General features: G+C 52.5%; 1 protein-coding gene across 1 annotated transcript; it reads right to left on the bottom strand.

The window, feature by feature from the left end:
• Positions 1-202: 202 nt before the first annotated feature.
• CA11 (carbonic anhydrase 11) lies at positions 203-6,146 on the bottom strand. Its single transcript, XM_082676202.1, has 9 exons — positions 5,384-6,146; positions 5,223-5,297; positions 4,326-4,468; positions 2,373-2,558; positions 2,046-2,141; positions 1,819-1,891; positions 1,560-1,714; positions 1,137-1,302; positions 203-379 (listed from the first exon to the last, which is right to left on the bottom strand). The coding sequence occupies exons 1-9, from the start codon at positions 5,448-5,450 to the stop codon at positions 354-356; spliced, it is 987 nt and encodes a 328-aa protein (XP_082532328.1). The 5' UTR covers positions 5,451-6,146; the 3' UTR covers positions 203-353.
• Positions 6,147-15,736: the final 9,590 nt, after the last annotated feature.

Here is a 15,736-nt window from a genome sequence, read left to right as displayed (position 1 = left end):
GTTTGGGCCAATGAGGCAGACGGGAGGGGGAAGCACATGGCTTTGCGCGTGCTGCCTGACGGGGAGGGTGGGTAAAGGGGTGGGAGGGGAGAAGAGCCGCTTAAAGGAGCCGCGAATCCAAATGACGGGAAACGGGAAGCCAAAAAACCGAGTAGTGGGGTTTAGGAAGACGGAGATTGGTTTCTGGAAGAAGGCTGCTATTCTTTAATACCCAAATATTTCCCCGCCGCCCCTAGAATCAGACCACTGAGATACAGGAAGTATTCTGTCCCTTTAATAGCTTTGTTTTGGGGGTGACTCCCCCCCTTGTGGGGAGGCTTGGGAAAGGCAGGCGCAATCCTCGATGGGGAGTCTCAGCGACCATGGGGGGTACCATCCACTGTAAGATGACACGGGTGGGGGGCGTTAGTTTAGGGCACGATAGGATGGACCCTGAAGGGAGCATGCAGGGGGCGGGGATGGGGGTGGGTGGGTGGGCCGCCCGGGGCTCTACCACAGGGAGGGCTGCGAAGGGGGAACCGGAATGTACCAGGTTGAGAAGCTGGGGGAAATGGTTATACTGCACTGGGCTGAACCATAGGGAGGCAGCAGGAGGGTGGAATAGGGACATCCGGTTTCAGCATTAGTGGAACTACGTGAAGGTATTCATGGGTGGGGGGTATGGGCTGTACCATGTTGAGAAGCCAGAGAGGTAGACGTTAGATCACTGGGCTGAACCACGAGGAAGCAGTGGGGGGGGAAGGGGATTGTACCATGCTGTTTCTCAGTAAGGGAGGTGGGTTGTACCACATGAAAACAGGGAAAAGGATTCGGGCTGTACCATTTCGGAAAGCCATAGTAATAGGCACCACGGACCAGTACTTGATCGTACCATAAGGAAACCAGGGGGCTCGGGTTATACCCCAAGTTGCAAGCAGCGAAGAAGACAAATCATGGACCAGCAATGGTCTATGACCGGGAGGTGGGTTGTACCACTTTGACACAAAGGGGGAAGGGAGAAAGAGCGAGTGAGAGCTCAAGAGGCTGGATCATACAGAGCAGCAGAGGGGGGTAGGACTGTATCATATTGAGACACCAAGGGGAGACACATAGGCGGGTTAGACCAAGACGTGGAGGGGGTGCAGACTGGATCATACCATGCAGACGGTAGTTGGGGCCTCGGCAGCGCCTCTCGGGGTGCCGGGGGTCCCTGTTGCCCCTCAAGGCCCTGTGGGCCAAGGGCTGCAGGGGCCGGCCGTTACCGCTGAGGCTCTGGAAGATCTGGGACGGAGGATTCTGGCTCAGGAGTCTCAGGGAGTGCATCTGCCGTGGAAGCGGGGTGGGAAACTGGGAGTGAATAATGAATGGTTCTGGTGACGTCACGCAGGAAGCCCTGCCCCCGAGAGCGGGTGGGCGGGGTCTTGCGCAGCCCCCACCAGATGCTCCAGGGTTGTCAGACTCTCGAATCCCCTCCAGTTCCCTCTCAACCGGGGGTAGGAGGGTAGGTGAGGCAAGGGGACACCCAGGCCAAGGAACGGGTTGGGGGTGGCAGGGAGGGCGCAATGGGCTGCCAGGGTCACCTGGAGGGAGGTGATATTTAGGGCCCTGTCAATGAGGATCCAGGTAACAGTCTCCGAGCAGGGTGGGGTGCTGAGAGAGCCCTGATAGGTGATGAAGCCAAAGGATTCGGGGAACAGGAGCTCCAGGCTCAGGTCTTGAAGAAAGTAGGCATCATCTGCGGGAATATCAGGTCAGAGTGAAGAGGGGTGCCCCTGCTGAACTCCCCTTTGTGCACACCCCAGCCCCACCCTCTCCACCCTCCAATGCCCAGGGACTTACTCTTGTAGGAGATGCGGGTGATGGTGTCCCGGTTAAGGAGGCGGCTAAGGAATGGGTTTGAGCTACCAGCCACCTGTGGGGAAGTATGAGGTGAGGAGATAGGAACCCGGAAGTCCAAGCCCCCAACTCCTTCCTCCCCTAGGACCCCGGAGTCTGGGGCCTTCCAGCCTCCCTCTTCTCAGACCCCAGGTTCCAGCCCCTCCCTCCCGAATCTTGCCTGGGCTTACATTGACAAAGAGGCTGAGAATGGCCAGGCCATTGGGGCCCCGGGAGGCGGCGCTGAGGTTCCCGTAGAGTTCTTGGTTGAAGTGGATGAGCTGCACCTGCGAGGGGAGCACAGAGAGTGGGGTCCCCTGGCAGACAGGGGGGACAGAATGGGCAATGGGTGCAGCTCTGGGCCTTTGGGGTCCCAAGTCAGGTTAAGGATTAGTGTTCAGGGTTGCGGGGGTAGTTCTGTGGAGGAGGATGGGATGAGGCATTAAGAGGAGGGTGAGGTGGGAGGAATTGGGTCGACTCAGGGTGAAGGTCGAGGGTCAGAGGTTATCAGGCATCACCTCAGCAGAGAAACCCTGGTGGTTGATCTGGTGTTCAGAGCCAGCTCCATCACGCGCTCCAAATAGCAGCCGCAGTTCACTGAGTCGGTGGCTATAAAGGAGGGGCCCCCCAGACACATTGACCACAGGCCGGGGTGCAGGCAGGAAGGAGACATGGCGACCGGTGTTGTACAGGGTTCCCCGGAGCTGTGGGAGAGGTGGAGGCCTTCACAGGGATGCAGAGAGAAGACCTTTTCCCTACTGTTTTCCATTCGTACATTTCCCTCTGCCAACAAACATTTAATCATTCAGCATAGTCTGAACACTAATGTCTTTCCAGACTCTGGGCTGGTCCATGGTAGGTGCTCAATACTGGTGAATTTAATTAACAAATATTTATTGAGCTGCTACTATGTGCCATGGATGCCAGGAAGAGAGCAATGAGCAAGTAGACAAAAATTCTGGGCCTCATGGAGCTTCTGCTCCAGTGGAGGAGAGACAGACAATAAATTCTGAATCATATAAGTAAATGCTTAGTTAATTACATCCTATGCTCACACTGGGGAGAACTGGGAGTTCTGATAAAGTATAATAGGACACCCAGGGAATTCCTTGGCAGTCTAGTGGTTAGGACTCTGCGCTTTCACTGCCAGGGTTTGGGTTCAATCCCTGCTCGGGGAACTGAGATCCTGTAAGCAGCACAGCCAAAAAAAGGGGGGGACGACCCATAGATTGGGATGGGGGTGGGGTGTCAAGAAAGGCTTCCATGAGGAAGTGACATTTGAATGGAGACCTGAAGGATAAGGAGGGGTTAGTTGCAAGGAGCAGGGAGAAGGGCATTCCAGAAGGGAGAACAGTCAGTGCAAAGCCCTGAGATGGCCTATTTTAGTGACAGTGAAGAAGCCAGTGGGACCAGAGCCCAGTGAGCAAAGGAGAGAGTGGTGATGGGAGCCAGATGGTGCACAGCCTTGTGGGCAATGATGGGGTATTTTGTATTTTTATTTAAATAATTGAATGTATGTAACACACTTGGCACAGTGCCAGGCACATGCTACGTACTGTGTAAGTGTGTGCTGTTATTACTTGTCCTAATAGAAGGATTTTGAGTAGGAGAGAGTGGTATGATCTGGTTTGTGTTTTTAAACATCTCTCTAGCTGTGGGATGGAGAATGGATTGCAGGAGGCAGAGAAGCAGGCCAGCAAGGAGGCAATGGCACCAGTCCAGGTGCAAGATGATGGTGGGAGCAGTGGAGGGACAAGAAGTGAAATGCTGTTTAGCAAGAAGTCTAGAAAGGACATGGATGGGAAATGGGAGTGAGGGAGGAAATGAGATGGGGAATAGCTCTGAGACTTTTGGCTGAGTGAACGGTAGTGCCACCTCTTATGAGAAATGGTATTGCGGGACTTCCCTGGTGGTCCAGTGGTTAAGACTCTGCGCTTCCAGTGCAGGGGGTGCAGGTTCGATCCCTGGTGGGGGAAGCAAGATCCCACATGCCGCGGGGCGCGGCCAAAAAAAACCACCACAAATGGTATTGCAAAGCGGGCAAACGCATGGATTCTGGGACCACACTGCCTAGCTTTGAATCCCAGCCCTGGCACTCTCTAGGTGTTTGACCTCGGGTAAGTAACTTAACCTCTCTATGCCTCAGTTTCTGCATCCATAAAATAAGGATAATAATTGTACCTATTTCATGGGGTTGTTGTGAAAATTAGAGGATTTATCAAGTTTGAAAACAGCGCCTGGCACACTGAGTTTGTTTTACCACTGATTCTAAGAGATGGGAAGACTAGGAGCCATGTTTGAGGAGGGAACAATTGGTGGTCCGCTGTGGAGTGTAAGTAGCCTCCTCTCCACCCCTTGTGTTGTAGGCCTCCTTCCCCAAGGCTAGCCTCCCAACTGAAAGCCCTGCCCCCCCACCTCCACTCAGGCCCAGCCCCAGTGGATTCGGTAACCCCGCCCTCCAGGCCCCTTACCTTCTCTCCCCCTGTGCTGAGTCTCAGCGGGGGCAGAAAGGGGTCATAAAGGACCCTCTTCAGCTCCACATCCACGGGGCTCTGTCGCTTCCCCACAGCACACAGACTCCAGGCTGCGTTCACCAGGCCCCAGAAGGGAGGCCCTGGGAGCAGGTGTGGGGCAGGGAGGAAAGGGAGTCAGAAATATGGACTGGATCCCAAGGCTGGGATCTGCTGGGAAGGCTGTGGTCTGGACTCCTTGGATCCCAGGAGACGAAGGGCTGGGAATCTGGACTCCTGGCTTTGAGGGAGGAGGGGGCTGGGATCCAGAATCCTAGGTCCTAGAAGAATCTTGGAGGAGTTTCCTAAGGACCGCCCCGCCCCCCCCAACACCTCCAAGTCTCTTTGATCAAACCTATCTTAAATTGTCATTGGGGAAGGAACTACAACTCCCAGCAGCCCCTAGACTGCCAGCCTACCCATCCAGTGCCTGCCTGCCCCAGAGCCCATGGGAGTTGTAGTTCTTTTCATCTCACTTGTACCACAGCCGGATAATGAATGTAGTGGGGAGAAGGAATTGCAAGAGAGGGCTGGACGAGGTGGGCAACGGGGCCACTGAACCTCTGGTTCTCAGTAGGAGCCAGGACCTACCTGCCTCTTTCCCAGGAAACACACACACACTTTTCCAGCCCCACACTCCCTTACCTTCCACTCCCTCCCACTCACTACTTGAAATGCTAATGTATAATGTCCCATGCTGAGCCCCTCGGGTTCAGAAGCTGGGCCTCCTGAGGGAGGAAGGAAGGGGATGGGACTCCTGCGTCCTGCGGGGGTCGGGGGCGGGAAGGAGAGAACTCCTGGGTCTCAGGAAGAAAGCGCCCGGCAGCCCAGACTCCTGGGTCCCCGCCCTGGCTGCACCTGGCACGAAGTTTCCCTGGAGATTATCCTTGTAGCTCCACCAGTCCTCGGGGTCAGGTGCGGGTCCGATGTGAGCTGGGGAGAGAGCAGCCTGAACCCCTCTCCTTGGCACCCTTCCCCCACCCCAGTCAGGGGCTCCTGCCCCAACCCCCAGGCCTTACCTGCCGCCCCCAGTGCGGCCCAGAGTAGCAGCGCTCGAGGGGCGTTCAGACGAGCTGCACACCCCATCCCCGGGAGGCCTCGGGGCGACCCCTTCCCAATGCCCTGGCCCGCCCTCTCTCAGCTTCTTCCTCTCTTTGTGGAACCCCGACCCCTCCGGACTTCCAGCCTTCCTCTCCTACCCACAGGGAGTCCCAGTTCCCCAGTTACTGAGGCAGCCGGGGACTGAGACGCCCCCACGCCCCTACTCCGCTCTCCTCTCCTCCCTCTCTATGCTTCCCCTTCCTCTCCTCTTTTCCCGAACCCTCCTTCTCCCTCTACCTCCCGATCTTCCTACTCTCTCTGCCTTATGCTTCTCCCTCGGGTTACCTCTGGGTCTCTAATCCACACCTCCCTCTTCGTTCTCTTTTCATTACGCTCTCGCAAGCCACCTAACTCCATACCTCCATCCCGCTTCTCTCCCCTTCTCCTCCTCCTCCCTCGCTCCCGCTCGGCCTCCAGCTCCTCTCCCTCTCCCCACCTCCTCCTCTCCTGCCTCCTCGGTTTCTCCGTCTCTCTCTTCTCTCTCCTCCCTTCCTCCCTCTTCCCCCTCCCTCTCTTTTCTCTCTTGCTGTTATTTAATTTTTCTATCGTTGTTTGGGGGTGGGGGGAGCTCTCACAGCAGAAAACCCTCCTCCTTGGGCTGGCGTGGGTGTGTGTGTGGGATGCCCCAGGGGCAGGATGGAGGGGTCGTTGGGGGGATGGTCCCCAGCTCCCAGCCGCGCTGGGGCCATGGGGGCGGGGGTGGCCCGGACACCTGGGGCCCAAGAGCTGGCAGTTTCCATCCTCCGCAGAAGGGGGAAGGGGGGCGCTTAAGGTGGAGCTGGAAGAGTCCTCGGATGTCTTCCCTCTCAGGGCCGCTGGCCCCGGAGGATCCGGCGTCTCCCAGCTCGCGGGGACCCAGGTTGGAGCCTGCATCAGTGCCTGCAGCCCCCCCGCCCAATGCATCACTCGGGCCTCCGCCAGGGGCTCCCTTAACCCGGCGGCGGGATCCCCTGGGAGACTGGCGCGCGATGTGGGCGGCTGACCAGGAGGGGGAGGCAGAGACTTGGAGAGGGAGAGAGAGAGGCTGGAGGAGCCGGGAAGGCAGAGAAGAGAGAGCAGAGGTGAGGTCAGGGAACAGTGGAGGCTTGGGAAGGGAAGGGGAGCCTGAGATGGATACGGAGAGCCGTGGTGGAGGGAGATGCAGGGTAGAGATGAGAGGGCAGGCTGGGGCGGTTGGGGGGCTGCTGGGGGAGGTGGTGGCGGCAGGAGAGAGAGAGACAGAGAGACTTACATACATTGAATGAAGGAGATACAGAAACAAATACACACCGAGAAGAGAGAGAGATACAGAGAGAGGGAGACACCCCAGGATGACAGGGAAAAAATACAAAAGGAGACAGATGCAGATGGAGGCAGAGAAAGAGATACAGAGACCCACAGAGAGACAGATGTAGACACAAAAACTTGGAGATAGAAGCAGAGAGACCTAGACAGAGAGAGAGAGAGGAGAGAGAGAGTCCCACATACCAGGTTAAAGATGGAAGAGCAAGATGCCAGGCAGGAGGTGTGTGGGGAGAGACAGAAACAGAAAAAGAGATCTAAAGACAGAGCGACAGAGAAACACTCACCCAGAGCAAGGGGCAGAGAGAGCAGGAGACAGAGAACGAGGCAGACACACGTGCACATCTATAAAGAGACGCACTCATGCAGAGAAAGAGGTATGAACAGAGACCAACAGATGGACAGAGACAGAGAGACCCAGATAGGGGGAGAGAGTCCCAGAAACAGGTCAGCTGACATGAAGGATGAGACTAAAGAGAATTCAGAAACACAGAGTGATTCAGGGATAGAGAATTGGAGATGGACATTCGAGGACCTGTGATGGAGGGAGATGGAGACACCCAGGAGAGTCAGAAATGGAGAGACAGAGAAAACACGAGAAAGAAAGGTATATTCATTATCCCTTGTCACATAACAAATTATCTTAAAACTCAGTGGCTTAAAGCTACAAATATTTATTATGTCATGGTTTCTGAGGGGTAGGAATTTTGGAGCAGTTTAGTTGGGTGGCTCTGGCTCAGATAACAACAGAGAACTCAGAGTCTCTCATGAAGGTGCAGTAAGCTGTTGGCCAGGGCTGCAGTCATCTGAAGGCTTGACTGGGGCTGGAAGGTTACTTCCAAGCTCACCTACATGGTGCTTGGCAAGAGGCCTCAGCTGCTCACTAGGTGAGCCCCTCCATAGGGCTGCTTGAGTGTCCTCACAACATGGCCGCTGACTTCCCCCTCAGAGCGAGTGATTGGAGAGAGAGAGAGAGGGAGGGAAAGAGAGAGAGAGAGAGAGAGAGAGAGAGAGCAGTATCTTATATGACCTCTGTCCAAAGTCACACATCATCCCCTTTTTTTTTTTTGGCTGCATTGCATAGCCTGCAGGATCCCAGTTCCCTGACCAGGGATTGAACCCAGGCCCCAGCAGAAAGCACCGAGTCCTAACCACTGGACCGCCAGGGAATTCCTGACACCACCACTTCTTTATTCTATTCATTGGAGGTGAAACAGTAAGTCTAGCCCACATTCAAAGGGAAAGAGATTAAGCTCCTCCTCTTGAACAGAGGGGTATCAAAGAATGTGGGCTTATTTTAAAACCATCACAGGTGGGGAGAGGAAGAGAGAGAGGAATGGAGACGGACTCTTAAAGGCCCGTGAGGCTTAGAGGTTGGTGAGACACTTATTCAGAAAGGCAGGAATGTGTCAAGAGAGACTCTTGAAGACAGAGGGAGCTGCGGAGACAGGGAAAAGAGTCAAGACAAAGGAAACCAAAGCAGTAGTAGTAATAATAATAATTACAGTAATAGCAGCCAGGACATGAAGTACCTACTACATACCAGGCAAAGTTCTGAGCACTTTCTATGAACTGACTCATGTAATCATCACAGCCTCTCTATGAAAGAGAAGATGTTATTATCCCATTTTACAGATGAGTAAGCCAAGTCTCAAAGGGCTTGCCCAGAGTTATACAGGAAGGAAGCAAAGAAGGATGGAGAAAATATGATGGAGACATATGTGCAGAGACTACGGGGAAGTGGCAGGAAAAGACTGGCAGAAGAACCCAGCTCTGACAGACACATAAATCAATAAGAAATGGAAGCCAGGGACTTCCCTGGTGGTGCAGCGGTTAAGACTCGCGCTCCCAATACAGGGGGCCTGGGTTCAATCCCTGGTCAGGGAACTAGATCCACATGCATGCCACAACTAAAGAGCCTGCGAGCTGCAACTAAGGAGCCTGCCTGCCGCAACTAAGACCCGGTGCAACCAAATAAATAAATGGAAGCCACTCTGATTGAGAGTTTTCTAGACACTGGGGCTGTACCACGCACTCTTTAGGTTTTGTTAACCCTCAAAGTTGCCCCATCTGGTGGGGGTTAGTATTAGCCCCATTATACAGATAGAACCCCGAGGCTCAGAGAAGGAAGTAACTCACTACATGTCATGGGTTGACTGATGCCTCCCTCCCCCCAAAAAGAGACATGCCCACTCAGAACCTGTCAATAGGACCTTATTTGGCAAAAGGGTCTTTGGAGATGTAATTAAGATAATGATCTTGACATCAGATCATCCCACATTGTCTGGGTGAACCCTAAATCCAGTGATAAGTTCTTATAAAATAAAGGCATAGATAAACAACGGGGATTTACTGTATAGCACAGGGAACTACATTCAATATCTTCTAATAAACTGTAATGAAAAAGAATCAGGAGAAAAGAATATAGACATATATCTACGTAGATATATACATATGTATATATATAACCGAATCATTTTGTGCACATCTGAAACTAACAGAATATTGTAAATCAACTATACTTCAACTTAAAAAAAAGAAAAAGGGAAAAGAAAGGCGGGGGAGATTTGAGACAGAGGAGAAGGTGATGTGAAGACAGAGCAGAGATTGGGGTGATGCAACCACAAGCCAAGGAACACGAGGAGCCACCAGAAGCTGGAAGAGGCAAGGATGGATCCTCCCCTAGAGCCTTCGGAGGGACTGTGGCCCTGCCCACACCTTGATGTCAGACTTCTGGCCTCCAGAACCGTGGGAGAATAAATTTCTCTTATTTTTAGCTGTGCAGTTTGTGTAATTTTTTATAGCCGCCTACCCCAGGGGTTGGGAGACATCATGAGAAAGACATGGAACTCATCACAGGGAGAGCCAATGAAGGAACCAGAGATACACGGAGGGAGAGAAGACAGACTGACATGACAGGAAGAGTAGGCTCTCCCCACACTTTGACTCTCCTCCTCCAGGAAGCCCTCCCTGACCTTCAGGCTAGGTCTGTGTCTTCTGTGGACCTTCTCAATGTCCTGGGTACCTCCATTAGAGCACAGATCTCATTAGGAGAGGGACTGTGTCCCTGTGTGCCCTTCCTCCAGGGCCCAGGCCTGACCCATCTCTGGGTCCCCGGCATCACCCTACATAAAGGACATGGGCGTCCTCAGGAGAGAAGTCGGGCGTGATTGAATGAGACGATGCTCCTGATGTCTCTCCCTAGAGATTCTCACCCCTCCTATCAGCCTGGGAGACACTTGGGTTTCCTTCAAGGCCCAGGGAGGGCCTCACCTCCTCCAAGAAGTCTTCCCTGACCTCTCAGCCTGGGCCCTGTGCTGCCCCCATTATTACACATCACACCAATGTGACTGTACCCAGGTCTCTCTCCTACCTCACCCTCCCAGACTGGGAGCTCCTCCAGGGCAAATCCGGGGACTGACTCAGGTCCTGGTCCCAGCATTTCCCAGGGAGAATTTGGGAGAATATGTTGAATGAATGAATAAGTGAGTGAATGAAATGAAATATAGGAACTGTGGCATTGCATTCAGAAATGGCTAAGAAAAAGATTTTCTTACATGGGGGTAAGAGGAAGTCTTCCAGTGTAGGTAACATTTTCCTGACCCTCTTTCTGTCCCCATAACATCCCAGCCCTGGCTCAGAACTCATCTTCTCCCACCAGGATCCTCCCTCCAGCCCCTCCCCCACCGCAGTCTCCCTCCCCCTCCAGTCTACCCTCCAGGGACCCCGGAGGGGTCTTCTACATTCAGAGTTGACCTCACTTCTCCCCTAGTTATAGCCTTCCCATAGCTCCCCAGCACCTCTGGACAAAGTCCCCACCTCTCCTCTTCTTGTCATGTCCAAATCCTTCCTCTGTCCTTCAAGACCTACCTCAGACGTCACATCCTCTGAGAGTAGTTTCCTGACTTGCAGGCTGTATTCAAGGCCTTCTTGGGGCTGGCCCAGTGAACGGAGCCACCTCTGTGATGGTCCATATCACGTTTGTTTCTCATACAGGGCTGATCCTCTGGTCATAGACCACCTAGGGTTCCCCAGAGGCACTGGGGAAAAACTCAGGCCCTCAGCCTGGTCTTAGAGGCCCCACATGCCCTGACTACCCCCTATCCCCAGCCTCATTTCTCCTCTCTTACCACACCGGGCCCTCTGGCCTCTGGACCTTTGCACAAACTGTAACTTCTAACTTGGCCTTTCTTTCTGCCTCCTCTGCTGGGCAAATTCGTGCTCAGCTCATATGCATTTCAGGAGTCTGCTCTTTCAGGAAGCCATCAGTGATGCTGCGGTGGGCAGGGGCCTCTTCTGAATTCTGGAAGCCACCTGTGCTGCTTCCATTATAGCAGCAAGACAGACTGGGCTCAATGCCCAGAGGCGGGAGGGAATGGCCAGGCCGGAGGTGGGTCCCAGATGTGAATTTCACGCCTATTCGTCTCAGGCACTGGGAACAAAGTTTGGGTCAAAAAGAACATATGCGGCTTGCCCCGCTCCTCACTTTTGTCTCCTATGTCCCCAACCCCTGCGTAGGAGGCAGCAAGGCCAGGACTCTCCGGGCCCGGGTGGTTCCCACAGCCCCGCTTGGCCTCCTCGCCCCTCCTTCCCTGCTCTTAACTCTCTGGGGGAGCCTGGGAAAAATCCTCCCGATCTGTGTTCTCACCTCCTGGGTTCGCCTCTCCTGGGGGATGTGTGGCCACCAGTGTTTAAATAATAAAAACAAACTCCAATGGCTCTTACTCTGTGCCAGACACTGTTCTAAGCCCATTACCTACACATGTTAATTCATTTAATCCTCATAATATGCCCTGTGGGTTACTTCCCATTATCATCATCATCACCACCCCCATTTCACAGATGAGAAAACTGAGGAATAGAGAGGGATTTGAACCCAGGCGGTCTGGCTCCAGAGGCCACACACTTCATGAAAATCGTCTCTAGAGCAGTGCCGTCCAATAGAAGTTTCTGCGATGATGGAAATATTCTTTATCTGCTCTGTCGGATATGTTATCCACCCACCACCAATGTGGCAGTGGCTACTGATTGGATAAGCTCAGCTCTGGAGAACTAAGTTTGAAGGCCGGCTACTTGCCAGCTACTTGTGTGATGGATGCTAAGTCTCCTTGCCTCTATCCTTGCTTCTTTCTTTCTTTCTTTCTTTTTTTTTTAAGATTTAGATTTGTGGGCTTCCCTGGTGGCGCAGTGGTTGAGAGTCCGCCTGCCGATGCAGGGGACACAGGTTCGTGCCCCAGTCCGGAAAGATCCCACGTGCCGAGGAGCGGCTGGGCCCGTGAGCCATGGCCGCTGAGCCTGCGTGTCCGGAGCCTGTGCTCCGCAGCAGGAGAGGCCACAACAGTGAGAGGCCCGCGTACCGCAAAACAATAAAAAATAAAAAAAGAGAGGAAAAAGAAGGAGGAAGAGGAGGAGGAGAAAGAGAAGAAAAGGCAGGAGAAATCTTAAGTGTGAAAGGGACTCGACTTACCATTATTGGCTTTGAAGATAGAGGAAGGGGCCATGAGCCAACGAATGCAGGTGGCATCTAGGCGCAGGGAATGGAAAGGAAACATTCTTCCCTAGAGGTTCCAGAAGGAATGCAGCTTTGTTGACACCTTGATTTCAGCCCAGTAAAATCCATGTTGGGCTTTGGACCTCTAGAACTGTCAGAGAATAACTCTGTGTTGTTTTAGCAGCTGAATTTGTGTTACTTTGTTATGGCAGCAATAGAAAACTAATACACTGGTTCTTCTCTCTTTCTGGGCACATAGGAGAATTCTGCTTTCCTGCCTTTGTGCAACTGTAATCCTGACTAATGAGCTGTGAGTAGAAGGGCTAGAGTTGTTCCTGGGCTAAAGCATCTATTTCTTTTTAATTTTTTTAATTAATTAATTTATTTATTTATTTTTGGCTGTGTTGGGTCTTCGTTTCTGTGCGAGGGCTTTCTCTAGTTGCGGCGAGCGGGGGCCACTCTTCATCACGGTGTGCGGGCCTCTCACTGTTGCGGCCTCTCTTGTTGCGGAGCACAGGCTCCAGACGCGCAGGCTCAGTAATTGTGGCTCACGGGCCCAGTTGCTCCGCGGCATGTGGGATCTTCCCAGACCAGGGCTCGAACCCGTGTCCCCCACATTGTCAGGCAGATTCTCAACCACTGCGCTACCAGGGAAGCCCAAAAGCATCTATTTCTTGTGTGGGACCATTCAATACCCTCTGTCTGTCTGTCTATCTCTCTCTCCCCCCTCCTCAGTGATCAAGGATACCATGGGTTGCAGCTGGTGCAGTGACAAGACGGTGGATGCCTCTCAGCCTGGGTGCTTCAATGATTCTGTGGAAAATCGCCCCTTGCTGACTTGCATGGGACAGGTACATGAGAAAGAAATCAACTCTCGTTGTGTCAAGCCAACAGGGCTAGCCTAACCTGACTAATGGAAGTCCTTAATGAAGTACGGGAACTAGCTTGCTGCTATACAAGGCAGTGTGTTCCAGGAAGAGAGAAGGGCAAGTGCAAAGGCCCTGAAGCAGAGTGTTCTTGGTTTTTAAAGGAACAGGAAGGAGACCAGTGTAGCTGCAGAGGGGTGAGTGAGGGAAAGTTGTAAGAGGTGAGGTCAGGTATGGGGTGGGAGTGGACCAAGTAAGGTTTTGTAGAGCAGGGCAAGGACTTTGGATCTTATTCTGAGAAAGATGGGAAGACAAGAGTTTTGAGCATAGTAACAGCACGGTCCACTGGGGCCTAGGTCAGGGGTCTGACTTAGGTTTTAAATCATTATCCTAGCTTCTGTGTGAAGAAGACTCTAAGAGGGTAGTGGGGAGACCAGTATGGGGACTACCTGTAATCCAGGCAAAGAGTGGTGATGGCTTGGATCAAGGTGGTAGCAGTGGACATGATAAAAAAAAAAGAAAAAAGGCTGAATTATGAACATATTTACTATGTGTAACTGAAGAAACCTCAGGTAGAGTTGGAGTTGGGACAGGCCTGTAGGGGGCGCTCTCAGATCCCACCAGGAGACCTCAATTAACAGGAGAGAAGTAAACCTACATCTGTGATAGGAAGGTACCTCTAGGTTACTATCAGAAGGAAGAAGAAAACTTCTCTCCATCCAGGGCAGCTCAGCCAGTCAGGCTGTAGCAGGCCAACCAATGTGAAGCCTCCATACTTTGGACTCCCAGTTTCCTCCAATGGACTCTTTGGTTATTACAGCCCCTCCCAACTCTCCTCTTTTCCCTATAAAAGCATGCTCCCCTTGCTTGTTCTCTGTATTTGCTTATGGTCACCCATTTTTGCATATCGCTGATTGTGATTTCTCTGCTAGTCCCTAATAAACTCAGTTTTGTTGGTAAAATAGCTGGCCAATATATTTTTTAAATTTTATTTATTTATTTTTGGCAGCATTGGGTCTTCATCGTGTGCAGGCTTTCTCTAGTTGCAGCGAGAGGGGGCTACTCTTCGTTGCGGTGCGTGTGCTTCTCATTGCGTTGGCTTCTCTTGTTGCAGAGCACAGGCTCTGGGCACGCGTGGGCTTCAGTAGTTGTGGCACGAGGGCTCAGTAGTTGTGGCTCACGGGCTCTAGAGCACAGGCTCAGTAGTTGTGGCGCACGGGCTCTGCGGCATGTGGGATCTTCCCGGACCAGGGCTCGAACCCTTGTCCCCTGCATTGGCAGGCGAATTCTTAACCACTGCACCACCAGGGAAGTCCCTGGCCAATATATTATTAAAGTTGTAAGTAGATGTGAGGGTTAAGTAGTGGGGTAGGTGCCCGACTGAACTGATTTTGAGAAAGGATGGAAAGAGCAAGATAAAGAAATCTAGAACTTTTCTGAAACACAGAACTCTTCTTAGAAAAACCCTTAAAGACTCCTAACTCCTGCTTCAGATATGCCCGCACCCAGGGCCCAGTTGGAAGCCAAAGGCAAGCCTCCCTATATATAGGATAGTATTGGTAGCTTGGGGGTCAGCCACCTCCTGAAGGCTATTTCCTGCCTTTCTTAGTCTCCTCAGGAGCATACCCAGAACATTGGCGGGAGGGTCTGTTCTCTCTGCCTAGCACCCAATGACATCATGGCCCAGCCTGACTCCCCATTGGCTAAGAGGCCTGCTTTTCTCTCAGGGAAAGAATAGGTTGCTCTCTAGGCACCAGTGGACCTTAAGTCATATCACTTTGTCTGAGATTCCTTCAAAGTACTAGCTCACTTTCTCTCCTACCAAGGTCACCCAAATTTGAAATTTTTTTTGTTGATTGTGGGGGCAGAGGCCAGGGTGACAAGGAAGATCATAGGCCCTGACGGCCTTCCATTCCATAGTACTTAAGCTTCCTGCCTTTTTAACCCCATCCCTCTGGCCTGTAGGTACCCAGCTGTTGGGTGGAATCGAATTCTGCTTAGCACCAAGTGACGTCACACCACTCTGTGGCTCCCAAATGGCTATTCCCTCAGGAAAGGGTTTAGGCTGTGCTTCAAGACCAGGTGAACCCAAGAGAACCCTCTTCAGATAGTCACTCAAAGTTCCATTATTCTTTTCTCAGAGACCATCCTGGGGCCATCAGAAACCAAGTGTTTCACAATCTGGAACTTTCTGGAAATCTGACACTGCTGTGCTTTCCTCAGGTGTATTTCCCGCCTTTTCTAGCCACCCTCCCCTCCCACCAGCTTTAACTAATCGTCAGGCAATATAAATCTGACTAGCACCCAGTGACGTCATACCAGCTTTTTCATTGGATTGGCTATTCTGTCAGAGAGCTGTAGCCATATTCGGCTCCACAGATTTCCTCGTGGCCTTCTTCATTTGCCCCTCAGATACCCTCCCAGCACAGGTCAGGGGTCTGTAGCCGACTTTCCCCAAGAGTTGAGACTTTATTGAGGGGACTAGCTGCGTAGGTCACAGGTCGAGTGTCCTAGCCAGAGACCAAGAGGTTTGCCGCCTTTATTTAAAAGTCCCTCATGCCTCCTCGGTGCTGGCACATGCAAGTGACGTCAGGGGCTCTGCGGCGTCTGATTGGCTTGCTGGGGGACGCACC

Source organism: Grampus griseus, assembly GCF_964374135.1.
Source record: "Grampus griseus genome assembly, chromosome: 19".
Classification (NCBI taxonomy): domain Eukaryota; kingdom Metazoa; phylum Chordata; class Mammalia; order Artiodactyla; family Delphinidae; genus Grampus; species Grampus griseus.
This window is presented reverse-complemented; position numbering and strand designations above follow the sequence as displayed.

Coding starts and splice junctions, on each gene's coding strand:
- CA11 (XM_082676202.1), bottom strand. CDS start 5,450: ATGGGGTGTGCAGCTCGTCTGAACGCCCCTCGAGCGCTGCTACTCTGG. Junction 2,142..2,372: donor ACCAGGGTTTCTCTGCTGAG/GTGATGCCTGAT, acceptor CTCCCCTCGCAG/GTGCAGCTCATCCACTTCAA. Junction 1,892..2,045: donor TTCTCAGCCTCTTTGTCAAT/GTAAGCCCAGGC, acceptor ACTTCCCCACAG/GTGGCTGGTAGCTCAAACCC.